The 19,923-nt window shown below is 41.3% G+C and overlaps 2 protein-coding genes across 2 annotated transcripts in view; both read left to right on the top strand.

Moving 5' to 3' along the window:
* The window catches only part of LOC133632307 (gastrula zinc finger protein XlCGF17.1-like), a 607,858-nt gene that overhangs the window by 460,116 nt on the left and 127,819 nt on the right, over positions 1-19,923 (top strand). The window lies entirely within an intron of this gene.
* Positions 1,001-2,334, top strand: LOC133632327 (gastrula zinc finger protein XlCGF57.1-like). Its single transcript, XM_062024708.1, has one exon. The coding sequence runs from the start codon at positions 1,011-1,013 to the stop codon at positions 2,271-2,273; it is 1,263 nt and encodes a 420-aa protein (XP_061880692.1). The 5' UTR covers positions 1,001-1,010; the 3' UTR covers positions 2,274-2,334.

Below are 19,923 nucleotides of genomic sequence, written 5' to 3'. Positions count from 1 at the left end.
CACTCGCACCGCTAGCATCACAGCTAACGTTACCCATGCCGCTACCTCTCTGCTCGGCGAGGGCGTGTGACGTTGCACGCGCGACAGTATGTGACGTATGTAAGAAGGTGCGCTTGTTTTATGTCTCAGTGAGAAGGAGAGACAAGGAAGAGTGAGAAGAGCCTGTAGTGTAATGCCCGCAGCTAAAAGCAACTGCGTAAGAACGTATACTCCAATATCATCATATAGTAATTTTCTATATCGCCCAGAGACAAACCCGCGATATATCGAGTATATTCCATATATCGCCCAGCCCTACTATATCCTTCAATAACAACAACTACTAATCATGACAAACTTCATGATAGCCAATAACTACTCCTTTGGGACAAATTATGATCCAGAACCTTGTATTTTTAGCCTGAATCTACGGAAGTTTTAGAAGCTGGATGATAAGCAGATCCAGCAAGTAGCATTTTGCTAAGTGCTGAACAAGGAATACAAACTATGGACATTTTCAAACAAACTGTTTCAACAAATTGTTTCCAAACGGTGCCTGTAACACGACAGTAAAATGGCTGGTCTAACAAAACAGAAGTCAACTTCATGGACCCACTTGCCTGGCTCTCCAATCAGCTGAATAGACTCAATGACTCTACGGTGACGTTTTGGTGGATTTACAAAACTGAAACAATACAAAAAGAAGGTCTCCTCAACACGTACGCGCAGGGAGCGTGTGCACACGTACACAAGTAGCTCCAAGAGAAGCAAATAACAATTTGCAATCGTGTTGTTGTTATGGTAGAATATACATTCAATGATCGCTAACGCTAGCTATCCAAATTGCTATTATAAGATATTTTCCGCTATGTTTGATGGAGTTTGTGTATGCTAACAGCTGATCGACCTGAAACGTATCACTATCATCGATCACGTTCATACAATCGACCGGACCTATGGACAACACAAAGATTATGCACCGTAACGTAACACATTCAACGTGTTTGTGTTCCTCAGACATCCAGCAACTGATGAGTCATTCTGAAGAACTTCCGCCTCAGCTGCAGGGGGTCAGCTCCACTTTGAAGCAGGAGACTTCACAGCCACGTCACATTAAAAAGGAAGAGGAGGAACTCTGGATCACTCAGGAGGAAGCTGATCTCACCAAGCTGCCACTGACTGTTGTCTCTGTGAAGACTGAGGACGATGAAGAGAAACCACAAGTAGACAACATCTTAGCTCCACTATCAGATAGTGAGGCTGAAGACGAGGTTGAAGTAACGTTGAGCAGCGATGCAGACTGTGAAGGTGACATGAGGACTCACGCTGACAAAAAACACGCCGACTGCTCGAAAAAGAAGACGTGTAAAAAAACTTTGAGCTGCATGGTTTGTGGTACAAGATGTACAAAAGAGAGCCGTTTGGCTATACACATGAGAACACACACAGGAGAAAAACCATTTAATTGTTCAGTTTGCAGTAAAAGCTTTTCTCAAAATAGCGGTTTGACTCTACACATGAGAACGCACACAGGAGAAAAACCATGTAATTGCACAGTTTGCGGTAAAAGCTTTTCTCTAAAGAATCCGTTGATTGTACACATGAGAACGCATACAGGGGAAAGACCATTCAATTGCTCTGTTTGTGGTAAAAACTTTTCGCACAACAGCAGTTTGACTGAACACTTGAGAACACACACAGGAGAAAAAGCTTTTCTTTGTTCAGTTTGTGGGAAAAGCTTTTCTCGAAGAAGACAGCTGATTCTACACATGAGAACACACACAGGAGAGAGGCCATTTAATTGTTCAGCTTGCTGTAAAAGCTTTTCTCATAGGTGGAATTTGACCAAACACATGAGAACACACGCAGTCGAAAAGATATTTAATTGCTTAGTTTGTTGCAAAAGCTTTTCTGAAAAGGGTGATTTGACTGACCACATGAAAACACACAAAGGAGAAAGACAATTTAATTGTTCAGTTTGCAGTAAAAGCTTTTCTACAAATGGCAATTTGACACAACACATGAGAACACACACCGGAGAAAAAATATTTAATTGTTCAGTTTGTTGTAAAACCTTTTCTCAAAAGGGCAGTTTGACTTACCACATGAGAACTCACACTGGAGAAAGACCATTTAATTGCTCAGTTTGTAGTGAAAGCTTTTCTTACAAACAGGGTTTGACTCGACACCAAATGAAACACACAGGAGCGAAACCATTCAGTTGTTCAGTTTGTGGCAAAAGCTATACTCGAAGGAGCCGTTTGTCCGGTCACCTAAGAACACATAGTAAGTAGAAAAGATTTAAAAGATAGAAACATTTTGGTGTTCTGTTTGCGGTAAATGTCATTCACACACTCACATTAAAGATTAAAGATTAAAGTACCAATAATTGTCACACACACACTAGATGTGGTGAAATTTGTCCTCTGCATTTGACCCATCCCCTTGGGGAGCAGTGGGCAGCAGCGGCGCCGCGCCCGGGAATCATTTTGGTCATTTAACCCCCAACTCCAACCCTTTGTTGCTGAGTGCCAAGCAGGGAGGTTATGGGTCCCATTTTTATAGTCTTTGGTATGACTCGGCTGGGATTTGAACTCCAACCTACCGATCTCAGGGCGGACACTCTAACCACTAGGCCACTGATGTCTAATCACATGAGAACACACACGGGAGAAAAAAACAGTTACTGTATTTTCCGGACTATAAGTCACAGTTTTTTTCATAGTTTGGCCGGGGGTGCGACTTATACTCAGGAGCGACTTATGTGTGAAATGATTAACACATTACCGTAAAATATCAAATATTATTGATCTCATTCACGTAAGAGACTAGACGTATAAGATTTCATGGGATTTAGCGATTAGGAGTGACAGATTGTTTGGTAAACGTATAGCATGTTCTATATGTTATAGTTATTTGAATGACTCTTACCATAATATGTTACGTTAACATACCAGGCAAGTTCTCAGTTGGTTATTTATGCCTCATATAACGTACACTTATTCAGCCTGTTGTTCACTATTCTTTAGACATTTTAAATTGCCTTTCAAATGTCTATTCTTGGTGTTGGCTTTTATCAAATACATTTCCCCCGAAAATGCGACTTATACTCCAGTGCGACGTATACATGTTTTTTTCCTTCTTTATTAAGCATTTTCGGCCGGTGCGACTTGTACTCCGGAGCGACTTATACTCCGAAAAATACGGTACTTAATTTAAAGCGAAAGCTTTTCTATGGACAAAATTTGACTCAACACAGAATTAAACACTCTGGAGAAAACTCTTTCAGTCGTTGTGTTGGCAGACAAAGACATACCTGATACATGAAACCACACAGTAGAAAAAATGTTTAGTTGCTTAGTTTGTTGGAACATATTCACCCAGAAGACAGATATAGTAAAACACACGAGTACACACGCTAGCAGTTTTTGACTAGAATGCACAGAAAATGGAAAGGCGTGTGTGCTTCTCTCACTTAAAGGCCTACTGAAAGCCACTACTACCGACGCAGTCTGATAGTTTATTTATCAATGATGAAATCTTAACATTGCAACACATGCCAATACGGCCGGGTTAACTTATAAAGTGACATTTTAAATTTCCCGCGACACTTCCGGTTGAAAACGTCTAGATATGATGACGTATGCGCGTGACGTCACAGAGAGAACGGAAGTATTCGGACCCCATTGGATCCAATACAAAAAAGCTCTGTTTTCATCCCAAAATTCCACAGTATTCTGGACATCTGTGTTGGTGAATCTTTTGCAATTTGTTTAATGAACAATGGAAACAGCAAAGAAGAAAGCTGTAGGTGGGATCGGTGTATTAGCGGCGGACTACAGCAACACAACCAGGAGGACTTTGAGATGGATAGCAGACGCGCTAGCCGCCGACCTCACCTTACCTTCCTCCGTCTCCGGGCCGCCGACCGCATCGGTGATCGGGTGAAGTCCTTTGTCTCTTCGTCGATCGCTGGAACGCAGGTGAGCACGGGTGTTGATGAGCAGATGAGGGCTGGCTGGCGTAGGTGGAGAGCTAATGTTTTTAGCATAGCTCTGTGAGGTCCCGTTGCTAAGTTAGCTTCAATGGCGTCGTTAGCAACAGCATTGTTAAGCTTCGCCAGGCTGGAAAGTATTAACCGTGTAGTTACATGTCCATGTTTTAATAGTATTGTTGATCTTCTGTCTATCCTTCCAGTCAGGGGTTTATTTATTTTGTTTCTATCTGCATTTGAGCCCGATGCTATCACGTTAGCTCCGTAGCTAAAGTGTTTCGCCGATGTATTGTCGTGGAGATAACAGTCACTGTGAATGTCCATTTCGCGTTCTCGACTCTCATTTTCAAGAGGATATAGTATCCGAGGTGGTTTAAAATACAAATCCGTGATCCACAATAGAAAAAGGAGAAAGTGTGGAATCCAATGAGCCCTTGTACCTAAGTTACTGTCAGAGCGAAAAAAGATACACCCTGGCGTCCTGCACTCTAACCCTTCACTCTCACTTTCCTCATCCACGAATCTTTCATCCTCGCTCAAATTAATGGGGTAATCGTCGCTTTCTCGGTCCGAATCGCTCTCGCTGCATTGTAAACAATGGGGAAATGTGAGCAGCCCTTCCTCCTGTGACGTCACGCTACTTCCGATACAGGCAAGGCTTTTTTTTATATCAGAGACCAAAAGTTGCGAACTTTATCGTCGTTGTTCTCTACTTAATCCTTTCAGCAAAAATATGGCAATATCGCGAAATGATCAAGTATGACACATAGAATGGATCTGCTATCCCCGTTTAAATAAATAAAAATAATTTCAGTAGGCCTTTAATCACATCAATCATACTCATACCCACGCCCTCTGCAGTTGACTGTTCACGGTGCACTATAGTGGGTCACAAGGGATATGGTGTGGGTGGGCGGTTTGAGAGAGCGTCTGAATCCCTCCTCCACAGTTTCAGTCTGAAGACCATAGGCCTGTTCCTTTTGCTCGCCACCCCTTTGAGACATGACCTGAAGAACAGGGCCAAAATCCCAATCAATCGTCACGTGACACACATTTGCAGTGTTCCCGCCATGAATAACAGTTTTAGTGTGCACGGTTCATACTTAAATAGCCCTAGCTGTACTGGAAATATCTAGCATCTTACAAATATTAACATTGCCACAATATAAGTATTATAGTTTATATTTACAATTGTTCTTGACAGGCAGACGAACGGAGACGGCTGGGTGGGTGTAAGGAACAGTGTAATTTGGCCTGTCGCCACCATCACGTCTCCATCTCATCGCTGCCTGGGGGGGGCAATAGACTACAAACTGTGGTGAAGTAGGCCGGCTTCGTCGCGTGAAGAAGCCTACAATTTTTGGTTGTGTTTTCCGCTCCGTATGCTGAATGGCAATATACGATATATATCTCGATATTTTTTCCGTAAAGTAAAAACAAAACACAAAACAGTCCTAGTGACCTGAGATACTAAGTATGTCATTATTTTGTCTTAGTAAGTCAATATTTACTAAGTCCAATTAATGACTTACTGTAAATAAGCGTTTGCAATAAGCGTTTGAAAAAAAACGCTTATTTATTACATCATTTGGGAAGCCTGTTTTTATTATGTAAATGTTATATTTTTATCAACATGTGATAGCAGGGACCCTGCCATTCAAAACTAGGCTGCTACATTACTAATGATTAATGTAACTATAGCTGAAAAAATAGTACACTAGCAATAGGAGAGACTATTCATCCCTGAACACAATGGAGTTCATGTAGGCTTTATGATGCAGTTACATTATTATATCACCTATCAGAGACAGAAACTCTTTATTTAACATAATGTCCTTTTTTGCTGCTTCAACACAGAAAATGGTAAAGTGAAATAACTTAGTAGTTAACTGTAGGTCAATAATGCTTGTCTTTCTCTCAGACGGACAGGGCTTTGCTGTCCGTAACACTCATACACACACGCACGCATGCATACACCGCAAAATGAGCTAACGTTACGCTAAAAGCTAGTTAGCCTTCACCTCAAGGACTGCGAGCGAGCTGAGCTGCCGCTTATATTTCTAGAAGGTCAACGGGCTCATAGTGATGTTGCTAGTAGTTGACTGGGAGGTGTTTATTATCATTTGGGGAGAGTCCGCTGCATTATGCTTACCCGCTAAACGCCTTTCTGCTAACCCGCACCGTCTCTGCCTGCCTCTGCCGTGAGCACTGACTCCATGCGCTCTGAATACACACTGCTGATTGGCTGTTACCGCTCTGCGTGTAACCAATCAGATGGTTGTGTGTGTGGGACAACAACAAAGCGCTGCGGGAAACCCTGTATATATATATATATATATATATATATATATATATATATATATATATATATATATATATATATATATATATATATATATATATATATGTGTGTGTATTACATGTATTTGTATATATATATACATGTATTTGTATATATGTGTGTGATTATCATTATGCAATGCATTATATTGTACTCAAATACTATAAAATACATAAACAAAAGGGACAAGCGGTAGAAATTGGATGGATGGAATTGTAGTATCATGTAGCAATGACGATTAAAAATGAAACTTTGAAAAACAGGCAAATTTGAGTACCCAAAATAACCACATAATGTGGACAAATAAACATTAATGCAGTAGGAACAAAAGTCATAAATTGCACACAAGACACTTAAAAGTTACAAAGTCTTGTTACTCTAACTTTCCAATAAGGCAATTGTTTATATTCATTGCTTTCTGAAGCTTATGAAGGCTAAAGACACGACAACGTAAGACATGTTCACTGTGTGCAGGGCACTCTACCAGACCGGAAGATATAGTTTCCCATCCTGCACTGATAAGTAAGCTGTGAAGTCCCCCAAGGCAGTATATTGGGGCCTTTACTGTTCCTAATATACATAAATGACATGTCATCAGCATGCGACTGTGAATTGTTCCTGTTTGCGGATGACTCTGCCCTGCTGATATCAGACAAGGACAAGTTTAGTTTAGTTTATTAAGGATCCCCATTAGTCTACACCGCAGTGGAGACTATTCTTCCTGGGGTCCAGGCAAAAAACATCACACAATCACAAAACAAAAGATTAAAATGCAGTACAACATGATCAAATAATAAAATGTTGTAATACAAAAATAGCAACAACAAAGAACCAAAAAAATAATAATAACTTCGAGTTTACATAATATTGTTCACAACAAAGATAAAAAGAGCAATATAAAAATAGATATATATATATATTTTTGCAAAAAAAATAATAAAACAAAGAACCAATGGCCTAAAATATATACATTAGTGTACCAAAGACAAACAATAAGTGACGAAAAAAGTTCCATCCACCATTTTCTACTGCTTGTCCCATAATCAATAAAATAGTCAATAAAACCAGTCATGACATTAGGTACAATCTAGAATAATCTCTTTCCGCAATACTTCTCCTCTTAGTCTATTCTTAAAACCCACTCTGCTGGTGATTGATACCAGATATTGTGGAAGTGGATTCCAGTAAGTGATTGCCCTATACATTACAGTCTTTTTCAAAACATCACTTTTGGGTTTAAGACGGGTGAAAGCACCTCTTAGGGCTAACCTGGTACCATAGTTGTGACTTTCACTAGCAAGCAACAGCTGAGAATACAGATATGAAGGTTTATGGTATGTATAGATTGTTTTTAAAAATAGAATCAAACTACACGCTAGTCTTTCACCAACCCTCATCCATGACAATTCATTATGCATGATCTCAACGCCGGTCCTAAATGAGCAATGGAGAGCTAGTCTGGCAGCTCTGTTTTGGGTAAGCTGGATTGTATTGAGTTCTTGTTTGGATGCATTAGACCAGATTGCTGGGCAGTAGTCAAGATGTGACAATACAAGGGATTGTATAACTTGTTTCGTAGTTGTGTTAGTTAAAAAATCGGCACTTCTTCTTATGATTGAGATGCTTCTGCTCATTTTTGTTACTATGTTATTAATGTGAGTGGCCCAAGATAGTCTTTCATCTATTGTAACTCCCAGCAACCTGGCTTCTTTAACTTGTTCAATATGAACTACGTTCAAAGAAACATTCAATATGCGTTCTTTTCTATGAGCATGTTTTGAGAAAATAACAAGACATTTTGTTTTGGAAATATTAAGTTTCATCTTATTTTCTGTAACCCATTTAGAAATCTGCATAACCTTGTCTTGTAGTATACTGCTCAGGTCTGTGCAATTATCAGCATAAGCATATATTGTTGTGTCATCTGCGTAAATTGCACAGCAACCATTCTTTAAAATACATGACATATCATTTACAAATATTGAGTATAATAAAGGTCCCAGGCAACTTCCCTGGGGAATACCACAATATAATGTTTTAATATTTGAAAGGGTTCCATTGAACATGACACATCGCTGTCTGTTGACTAGGTAGCTTTGCATCCAGTTAATCGCTGAGAGTTTAAAACCATAAGCAGACAGTTTTATAAGTAGTAGTTTGTGGTCAATAATATCAAAAGCAGCACTAAAATCTAATAGCACTGTGCCAACTAATAATTTACCGTCAATTTGTTTTAGCCAGTCATCTGTTAATTGTGTGAGAGCTGTGCATGTTGAATGGCCAGTTTTATATGCATGTTGAAAGTCTGAATTAATGTCATTTATAGAGAAATAATTTTGAATTTGCTTAAATATAATTGTTTCCATTAATTTTCCTAATACTGGTAAAATGCTAATTGGCCTACTATTCGATCCAGTGAATGCTTCTTTCCTATTTTTTGGTAGAGGAGTTACTCTAGCAACCTTCCATATTTGAGGATAGATTCCTTCTTTAAAACTCAAGTTAAAAATATAACATATCGGACTGGCTATTATTCCAGCTGACAATTTTAAAAGTCTACTATCTAGATTATCATGACCACAAGGTTTGTCAGATTTCAACTCAGACAATAGATTTTCAATTTCCAATACATTAGTGACTGAGAATTCAAATTTATATTTTTTGTCCTGCATGATATCATTTTTAATAAGTGACTCAGATAGAATACAATTTACAGGCAGCATGCCATTTCTTATAGTATCAACTTTACTTATGAAATAATTGTTGAAGTAATCAGCAATTTCTTTGGGCTTGGTGATAAAGCCTTCACCTGATTCAATAAATGCTGGTGTTTTTCCCATTTTATCTCTACCCATGATTTGATTGAGAGTACTCCAAAGTTGTTTTCCATCATGTTTAATTTCTTCAATTCTAGATTGGTAGTACACCCTTTTTTTCTGTTTATTTAATTTGGTGACTTTGTTTCTTAAAGAGCGATATGCTAGCCAGTCCTCTGAGCTACCTGAATCTACTGCAACTCTTTTCCGTATATCTCTATCTTTCATCAAGTTTCTCAGGTCAGAGTCAAGCCAAGGGGCTTTGACAGATCTGACGGTGAGCTTCTTGATGGGTGCATGCTTATCACAGACAGAAGAAAATGACTTCATGAATTCATGCAGAGCTGCTTCAGTATGCTTTGACTCAAATACACTGTCCCACTGTATGTTATGTACGTCTTCAATAAAAGGCATTATCACAGAAATGTTTGTAGAGTCTCTTATACATAATTGTAGGTCCAACTTTGGGGACTTTCACTTTTCTTGCTATAGCAATCATGTTATGATCACTAAATCCAATTGGCACAGACACGACCTTTGAGCATTTATCTTCTGAATTAGTAAAAAGATGATCAATGCAAGTTGAAGACAATACACCTGAATTGTTCATATTTATTCTGGTTGGTAGATTTATCATTTGAGTTAGGTTACATACAGTGGCAGTGTCATTAAGCTTTCTTTTCATAGGGCAGTTTTTTGAGAGCCAGTCAATATTTAAGTCTCCTAAGAAATAAATGTCTCTGTCTGTGTCAGAAACATTCTGAAGCATTGCACACATTTTTTCAAGATATGCTGCATCAGAGGAAGGTGGTCTATAGCAGCAGCAGATTAGTAATGGCTTTAGATGTGGCAAGTGAACCTGGATCCAGATTGCTTCTACATCTGTCAAGTCCAGGGGCCGTACTTATCAAGCTTCTTAGAATTACTCCTAAGAAGTCTGCTAAGAGTTGACTTAAGAGTAAATAAATTATTCGCTGAAAGCTGCACTTAAAAGTTAGTTATCAAGCGTCTTACTCACACTTTCAGCGAAGTGTAGGACTGAATCTTAAGTGTCACACTCAGAGCTGAATTACGACATTACTATGTGCCGTAAACGCAATTTTAGGTGACGTCATTTCTGTGTCCATAGAAATGACCAATCACGGAAGGGAATCCGTTGTCTAAGAATAAAGAAATATCTTGGAAATATTTAAGTGGACAATGGGAGTGTATATTTTGACAATAAACTACAAAATAATACAAAACAAACTAGTCCCCGCCGGCACTCACGCTACCGCTCCCTCTCTTCTGTCGCCCACACACTCACTGACGTCACTCACCTCACGGCCACACACATACGCTACTGTCATAACATTTTCTTTCAAATTCATTAATTAGGCAACTAATTTGAAACTGGTGTGGGTGGCTCTATATATACTAGCCCACTGCAGACACATGCAGAAATCAACAAGGAATCGAAAAGTATTAAATCTGTGACAAAAATAATATCCGCTCTGTCTAAACGATACCGTTTGATCAGCTGCTCGTCATAAAAAAAAACAACATTGTTCCGTTCCCTGAACGTTCGCGCACGTCTCTCTCGCCTCAGTGCCATCCCCTGCTGGCAACTCCTAACCACTTAAGACACCTCTGAAGGTCTCTTAAATATCGTGGAGAGTAGGAGTGATTCTTAGACTTAAGAACGTTGATAAAAAGCTTTTATTCTTAAGTTTGAGAGTAGGACTAAATTTCGCAAACTCTCAGGACTTCTAAGAAGCTTGATAAGTACGGCCCCAGATCTCCTCTTTGCTTTATTGGAATGTGGTCTTGTACATAAAAGGCTACTCCTCCCCCGTGTTTGTTTCTATCAAGTCTAATTATATTGTAACCTTGTATAAATATTTCAGTATTGTCAATTGAATCATCCAAATGAGTTTCAGAAATTGCTACTATATGTAGATCATTTTCAAACATTATTTTACTCAACTCAATTACCTTGTTTTTCAGACTACAGATGTTCAAGTGGGCAATTTTGAGTCCTTTTTTGGGAAGTTTGATAGACATTTAAAGTTAATAAGGATTTACAGAATAGATGTCAACTCTAAAAACACAAAAAACATATAGATCAGCAAACCACAGACTATGCAAATGTATCCAAATCATTTAAGCTCCTGACCATTAGCACTTGTGCCTGCTCAGGTGCACCATTTAGCTTTATGTAGACTTTGCAGTTGGACGACCATGTTGCTTGTATTTGTCCCTCTTTGCGTAGGTACCGAGCTCTTTTAGCAATATCAGCATTGCTCTTGGTTAAATGTTCATTGAGATAAACATTTGATCCCTTGAGCATCCTACTTTGTTGCAAAAGATTGATTTTGAATTTTCTATTTGCAAACCTCATAATGATGGTTGCCGGTTTGCTTTTATCTTTCTGAGGGAAACGGTGACAAGCTTCTATATTCTCCTTATTTATGCTAATTCCCTTTTCTTGGAGAAACTTCACCACCTGCCGCTCCACTGAGTCCAATTCTTGGTCCCTGGGCACTGATCCCTGGACCTCGGACCTCACTGCAGCAGCAAATGATGCAGGTCGCGTTGGCAGACCATAGTAACAATGACATCGTTCAATCTAGTATATTGTTCTAAATCAGATAATCTACTTTTCAGTTGCACAATCATATTGTCTTTCTCTTCATTTTGCTTCTTCAGTTCCTTAATATCTTTCATCATGCCCATCAAAGTGTCTTGCTTACTTGCCATTGCTTCCATTTGGTGTGCCATAAACTCCACTGATTTCCGTAGCTCCTCATTGGATCTCTTTAGTTCTTCCATGTCTCTTTTGGTGGCCATTGTTAATGATAGCTGCTAGGCCTCTGTTGAAGCCTGGAGCCGGCCTGATGATGGCTGCTGGGCGATGGCTGAAGCCTGGAGCCGGCTTGATGATAGCTGCTGGGCCTCTAGTGAAGCCTGGAGCCGGCCTGATGATGGCTGCTGGGTGATGGCTGAAGCCTTGAGCCGGCCTGATGATAGCTGCTGGGCCTCTGCTGAAGCCTGGAGCCGGCCTGATCTGGTGGAACAGGCTGGAGCTGCTGGAGGCGTAGAAGCTGCTGGTATCCTGGGCCTGGTGGTGTTAGCAGATCTAGATGCTGCTCTCCAGTGCAAATGCATACAACAGCTGGCCTGTCCTGATGGTGCTAGCTGCTGCTGCTGCTACTGAGGCCCTGGCCTGGTTGTGCTGGTAGCTGCTGCTGAGCTACCAGCACAGATTAATAAGAGTCTCAAACAGTAAAAACCATCCAACTCTTTTCTTTGCATATCCACTTAAATTGTCCACTGGGTGGACAATTGGTACTTTGAATAAAAGTTGTATATGTCTAAAATACGAAATTATAGACAAAACTGGTTGAGATCAGCTCAGACCAAACACACACAGCCAGCCAGTGTGTGTTGCAGTCACAGGTGGAGAAAATCCTCAGTGCTGAACTCTGTAGAACCTGCACCTGGCTCGCTGACAACAAGCTATCCATACACTTGGGTAAAACGGAATCCATCCTGTTTGGGTCCCACATCAACCTTAAGAAAGTCCATGACTTCACTATAAAAGTGGGTGACATTGTTATCACCAGGAAAGATGAGGTCACCTACCTACGTTCCATTCTAGAGGCTAACCTTTCCTGTAAACAAATGGCAAAAAGGTCAACCAACGAACAAGATTTCTCAACAGAATCTCCTCTCTGGTCAACTAAAGCACCATGAAGATTCTAGCGGGAACTCTCGTTCAACCCTTTTTCGATTACGCTTGCACCTCCTGGTACCCTAGCACCTCCAAAACCCTCAAATCTAGACTCCAAACCTCCCAGAACAAGCTTGTCAGATTACTTTTAGACCTCCACCCTGGATCACACCTCACTCCTACCCACTTCTCCAAAGAGAGCTGGCTCAGGGTGGAGGACAGAGTAAAACAACTTGCACTGAGCCTAGTCTATAAAATCCGCTACACCTCCCTGATAAATGATAAATGGGTTATACTTGTATAGCGCTTTTCTACCTTCAAGGTACTCAAAGCGCTTTGACAGTATTTCCACATTCACCCATTCACACACTGATGGCGGGAGCTGCCATGCAAGGCGCTAACCAGCAGCCATCAGGAGCAAGGGTGAAGTGTCTTGCCCAAGGACACAACGGACGTGACTAGGATGGTAGAAGGTGGGGATTGAACCCCAGTAACCAGCAACCTTCCGATTGCTGGCACGGCCACTCTACCAACTTCGCCGCGCCGTCCCCGAAGTACATGTCAAACTACTTACTTAATGTAAATGACCGCCATAACCACAACACCAGGGGGAGCTCCACTAACCACGTTAAACCCAGATTCCAAACTAACAAAGGTCTTAACTCATTCTCCTTCTATGCCACATCAATATGGAATGCACTCCCAACAGGTGTAAAAGAAAGGGCATCTCTATCCTCCTTCAAAACCGCACTAAAAGAACACCTGCAGGCAGCTACAACCCTTGACTAACACCCTCCCCCCTCCACCTCCCACCTCCCCGGATTGTAAATAATCAAATGTAAATAATCAAATGTATATACTTGTTCTTATGCTTTCTGAGCTCACTGTGTTCACTACTTGCTGTACATATCCTACCAAGTCAGACCTACACTGTTTCAATGTCCATTGCTCTTATGATACAAGTGTTGATGACTGAAGTATGCTGATAGCAACCCAACCCCCCCAACCCCCCGCATCCCACCCCCCGGATTGTAAATAATGTAAATAATTCAATGTATATACTCTGAGGATTAAATTGTGTGATGACTGTATTATGATGATAGTATATATATGTACCATGAATTGATTAACGTGGACCCCGACTTAAACAAGTTGAAAAACTTATTGGGGTGTTACCATTTAGTGGTCAATTGTACGGAATATGTACTGTACTGTGCAATCTACTAATAAAAGTCTCAATCAATCAATCAAAAGCAATGCAGCTGTGATATTTAAGATATACGCTGGCTGCGTGGTGACGTCAACACGCACTAGTGGACAATGTTACGCCTGATGTATGAGACAGGTGCATGTGAGCGATGTTGATTATTAATGTGTTGTCCTGAAGTCAATTGTTAATATTATTTACATAATTACTTGACAATACTTTTGTATAAGTGACTGCAATGTTTTAATTTGGAGCTAAAGTTGTTTTTATTTATTGTATGCTATAATCGGGAAACAGCAGTTAGATGATGTCACTTCCGCTAAATTACTTCCTGTTGGTTGCCTTCCGGTATTCGTTCGAAAGCAAGTCGTGCATGTTGCGGTCTTCTGTAGTCATTTATGTTGCCATCCTACACAAAGTGGCGAAGAAGCAATGCCATAAGTTGTCTTTAACAAGTTAGCAACACGTCAGACATGTTAAGAAAGTGTAATAGTGCCGATATGTTGAATACAATTGCCGAATTAGATACAATGTGTGGAGGTTCAAAGTCACTCAGGCAGACGGGAGTCTCCCTCTGCTGGACATTTTGGGACATTACAGTTACATTTTGTATGTCATCATAGTAGACAAATATGTGCAGAGGCAAAAGGTCTGTTTGTGTCTCTTTGTTATTTTCACTTTTTCACCATCTTGTCTATGAAGAAAATGTCAAAAGTAAATGGTCAAGCTTACAACGACGTTCTCTTCATTGACTCCGGTTTGGCTTGGTGTCTTTTTTTGATTGATTGAGACTTTTATTAGTAGATTGCACAGTACAGTACATATTCCGTACAATTGACCACTAAATGGTAACACCCCAATAAGTTTTTCAACTTGTTTAAGTCGGGGTCCCACGTTAATCAATTCATGATACAGATATATACTATCAGCATAATACAGTCATCACACAAGATAATCATCAGAGTATATACATTGAATTATTTACATTATTTACAATCCGGGGTGTGGGATGTGGAGGGGGGGGGGGCGGGGGGTGTAGGTTTGGTTGATATCAACACTTCAGTCATCAACAATTGCATCATCAGAGAAATGGACATTGGAACAGTGTAGGACTGACTTGGTAGGATATGTACAGCAAGTAGTGGACATAGTGAGAGAGATCAGAAAGCATAAGAACAAGTATCTACATTTGATTATTTACAGTCCGGGGAGGTAGGATGTGGAAGGGAGGGTGTAAGTTTAGGGTTGAAGTTGCCTGGAGGTGTTCTTTTAGTGCGGTTTTGAAGGAGGATAGAGATGCCCTTTCTTTTATACCTGTTGGGAGTGCATTCCATATTGATGTGGCATAGAAGGAGAATGAGTTAAGACCTTTGTTAGTTCGGAATCTGGGTTTAACGTGGTTAGTGGAGCTCCCCCTGGTGTTGTGGTTATGGCGGTCATTTACGTTAAGGAAGTAGTTTGACATGTACTTCGGTATCAGGGAGGTGTAGCGGATTTTATAGACTAGGCTCAGTGCAAGTTGTTTTACTCTGTCCTCCACCCTGAGCCAGCCCACTTTGGAGAAGTGGGTAGGAGTGAGGTGGGATCTGGGGTGGAGGTCTAGAAGTAATCTGACTAGCTTGTTCTGGGATGTTTGGAGTCTAGATTTGAGGGTTTTGGAGGTGCTAGGGTTACCAGGAGGTGCATGCGCAATCGAAAAAGGGTTGAACGAGAGTTCCCGCCAGATCTTCAAGGTGCTTTTGTTGACCAGAGAGGAGATTCTATCGAGAAATCTAGTTCCTTGGTTGACCTTTTTGATTACCTTGGTTGCCATTTTATCACAGGAAAGATTAGCCCCTAGATGGAACCTAGGTAGGTGACCTCATCTTTCCTGGTGATAACAATGTCACCCACTTTAATAGTGAAGTCGTTGACTTTCTTAAGGTTGATGTGGGACCCACATAGGATGGATTCCGTTTTAACCCAAGTGTATGGATAGTTTATTGTCAGCGAGCCAGGTGCAAGTTCTACAGAGTTCAGCACTGAGGATTTTCTCACCTGTGACTTGTCCTTGTCTGATACCAGCAGGGCAGAGTCATCCGCAAACAGGAACAATTCACAGTCGCATGCTGATGACATGTCGTTTATGTATATTAGGAACAGTAAAGCCCCAATATACTGCCCTTGGGGGACTCCACAGATTACTGAGAGAGGGGGGGGGGGGGGGGGGGGGGGCACGGTGCCTCCCTTCCAAGTAATATTGCATCCAGCTCCATGAGGTTTTGTCAAATCCGATTGCTCTGTCTTTTTTTGATTGATTGAAACTTTTATTAGTAGATTGCACAGTACAGTACATATTCCGTACAATTGACCCACTAAATGGTAACACCCCAATAAGTTTTTCAACTTGTTTAAGTCTGGGTCCACGTTAATCAATTCATGGTCGAGTCGGCGTTTCTACACGTCTGACGAGAACACTAAAATGAATGCATCCACATCCATCCAACCGTCTCAATATTGAACCAGCAACAACAAACACCGAATGCTGGACGACAGCAAAGACTTACAGCGTGTGGAGCAAAGACGACGTCCACAAAGCACATCCGTACATGACATGACAATCAACAATGTCCACACAAAGAAGGATAGCGTACGCACAACTTAAATAGTCTTGATTGCTAACACAAAGAAGGTGCGGGCAATGGGTGAGGGCGGACCTACGTCACTTCCGCCTACCAATCCCCTAGCAACCGGGAATTCGTTGAAAACAAAGCAGCTCACAGCGAACACAGCATTGACAGAAAAAGCATTTAACGAGCGTTGTGGCTTGGAAGTCGGCGTTAAATCCTTCATTTACGCATTTTTACTTATTCGCATATCGTGTGAAAAAATGAAAATGTATTATTTGCGTCAGACTCGTCTCTGAACTTTAAAGCTTCTCAGGCTTAGCTTAGCTTGCTAGTTAGCTTAGCCTGCGCGCTACTAAGAAAGAGACGCGGAAGTTATCAACAAAAAGATCAAGTGTTAGTGTATAAAATATTGAGAGATTTGAGGGCTACATGTATTGAATGGCAACATGAAAATTATAGAGTTTATTGGTTTTTAAAAACCCAACTGTTAAGTGCAAATTTAAACGAAACAGGTTTTCGAAAATAGCTAGCTAGGCTATAGACTATATAGTATATTACTTACTTAACTTAATCCTCTTCTTCCCGGATGGGAAATAAGGCTTCGACGACTCGATCGCCATTCATCTCGCTGCTGTGCTCGTCTCTGTGCCTCGCCCCATGTAAGCTTCATCTCTTTCAGCTCCCCTTCAACTGTTCTTCGCCAGGTGTTCTTTGGCCGCCCTGGCTTACGTTTTCCGGTGGTGTCCATCTTAACGCTGCCTTTGGTATCCTCTCGTTGTCCGGTTTTCGAAAATAGCTAGCTAGGCTATAGACTATATAGTATATACCGCATGTTATTTTTGTACAACAACAACTTCAGCTGTCGAACGTTATAAGGTACAAATTCAACAAGTACAACATTAGCACGGACGGTATAGCCAAGTTGTGGTTAAGAAGGTGGATTTTTGTTCCTTATATTTACCAGAAACAAAGTGATCCGAACACACGACCCGGGACTTTGGGGGACTCCAGTGAGAACCGTCCTCGTTTTCCCGGTGTAAAGCTGCGAGCCATTTGTCTCGTCTCTGTGGGCTTTTATCACGCTTTGGCAGAACAAAATACGACCTTTGTTTTCCCTGTTTCCAGTTGTGGTTAGCACAACCAAAAACAACACCGTTTTTCGGCATTTTGGAGGCAGAATGACGGGTTTAACCAGCGTAGGTCGACAGGTTAAAGAGTAATGGCAACGGTTTGTTTTCAACGCCAGTCTGGTTGCTATGGCTCGAAGAACCCGTATGTAGCTCAGTTGCCCGGATGTCGGCCCTCACCCATAGCACTCAAAGGAAGGCGTGAAGCTGCTACAGGAGAACACCAACAAAACAGGAAAAGTCACCAAAATAACAGCGCAAGACAGGAACTAAAGCACGGCACACAGGAAACAACAACAAACTCAAAATAAGGCACGACAACCTGGTGGAGTTTCATTTTGTAACCTTTTCTGCTGGTGGTGTGCCTCCGGATTTTTTTTAATGAAAAAAACGTGCCTTGGCTCAAAAAAGGTTGAAAAACACTGGTCTAGAAAACAGGCAGAATGAAGAAACATTAAATAAGTGTCAAATTCATGTCTAGAAAGCAGACAGAATAAACAAAAAGAACAGAATAAGAGGACGAGAGCAGGAGCGGAAGTGGCCGACCTTTGGCGCATGCGCAAATGGATCGAGCAGCTCAAAGACTGTGGTGGCGACCAAGATGGCGGATCGAAAGGCTGCGGCTTTGTGAGAAAGTTTAGCATTTGCGATCCAACAGCGATAAAAATGGTCAAATATTCGTAGCCCTGCGAAACGAAAGTCGAGTTTGAAGCGATGGAGTGTTATCTAAAGTGAAGATTGAAGACGTGATAGAAGATGGACGACTACTGCTATGCTAAGATGGCGACGTCCGCTAAAAGAGAACATGAAAGAGAATCAGCGCCACCAACTTCCAGCAAATCACCAACGGAGATAAAGACGAAAGATGAAGGTGAGTGACTTGACGTTTTGTCATTTGAAAGCTATTTGAATTTCAAGGCCTTTGAAGTCGAAACTTGTTGAAGAATGTAAAGAAAGAGCCGCCATGATTGTTAGCTTGAAGAAGGCAGTGGAGTTCACATCAGAGGAGATGAAAGAATGCAAAAGTCAAATGAAGAAAGTGGAAGAGCAAAACAAGCGCTTGTGTAAAGAAAATAATGATGTGAAAGAAGAGATGTTGGGGAAGAGTAAGAGATGTGAAGAGAAGACTGGACCACATGTCTACATCAACGTGCAGAGGATTGGAGGTCATAAAGAATAATAATAATAATAATAATGGATTAGATTTTATATGGCGCTTTTCTATTATTAGATACTCAAAGCGCTCACAGAGAAGTGGGAACCCATCATTCATTCACACCTGGTGGTGGTAAGCTACATTTGTAGCCACAGCTGCCCTGGGGCAGACTGACTGAAGCGAGACCACCACCTATCATTCATTCACCAGTGTGAAGGGGGAAGTGTCTTGCTCAAGGACACAACGGACGTGACTAGGATGGTAGAAGGTGGTGAAGAAGGAGCTGAGCCGGAAGGCAAAGCTCTCAATTTACCGGTCGATCTACGTTCCCATCCTCACCTATGGTCATGAGCTTTGGGTTATGACCGAAAGGACAAGATCACGGGTACAAGCGGCCCAAATGAGTTTCCTCCGCCGGGTGGCGGGTCTCTCCCTTAGAGATAGGGTGAGAAGCTCTGCCATCCGTGAGGAGCTCAAAGTAAAGCCACATTGAGAGGAACCGGATGAGGTGGTTCGGGCATCTGGTCAGGATGCCACCCCAACGCCTCCCTAGGGAGGTGTTTCGGGCACGTCCGACCAGTAGGAGGCCACGGGGAAGACCCAGGACACGTTGGGAAGACTATGTCTCCCGGCTGACTCTAGGGATCCCCCGGGAGGAGCTGGACGAAGTGGCTGGGGAGAGGAAAGTCAGGGCTTCCCTGCTTAGGCTGCTGCCCCCGCGACCCGACCTCGGATAAGCAGAAGAAGATGGATGTATGGGTGGGTTTAAAAAACAACACTTTACTTAGATTACAAAAAAAAGCCAGCATCTCATTATAAATTTCATCAAAAAATTAATTCTTCAGACATGGACACTTTTTGTCAATAACTTAGGACTAATTACAGTAGTACGTCCTGTTTTAATACAAAGCCCAAAAGCAGTGAAGTTGGCACGTTGTGTAAATGGTAAATAAAAAGAGAATACAATGATTTGCAAATCCTT

The sequence above is a fragment of the Entelurus aequoreus genome, linkage group LG17 (assembly GCF_033978785.1).
Source record: "Entelurus aequoreus isolate RoL-2023_Sb linkage group LG17, RoL_Eaeq_v1.1, whole genome shotgun sequence".
In the NCBI taxonomy this organism is placed as follows: Eukaryota; Metazoa; Chordata; class Actinopteri; order Syngnathiformes; family Syngnathidae; genus Entelurus; species Entelurus aequoreus.
This window is presented reverse-complemented; position numbering and strand designations above follow the sequence as displayed.

Bases quoted from the DNA above. Each gene is read 5' to 3' on its own strand.
- LOC133632327 (XM_062024708.1), top strand. From the start codon at position 1,011: ATGAGTCATTCTGAAGAACTTCCGCCTCAGCTGCAGGGGGTCAGCTCC.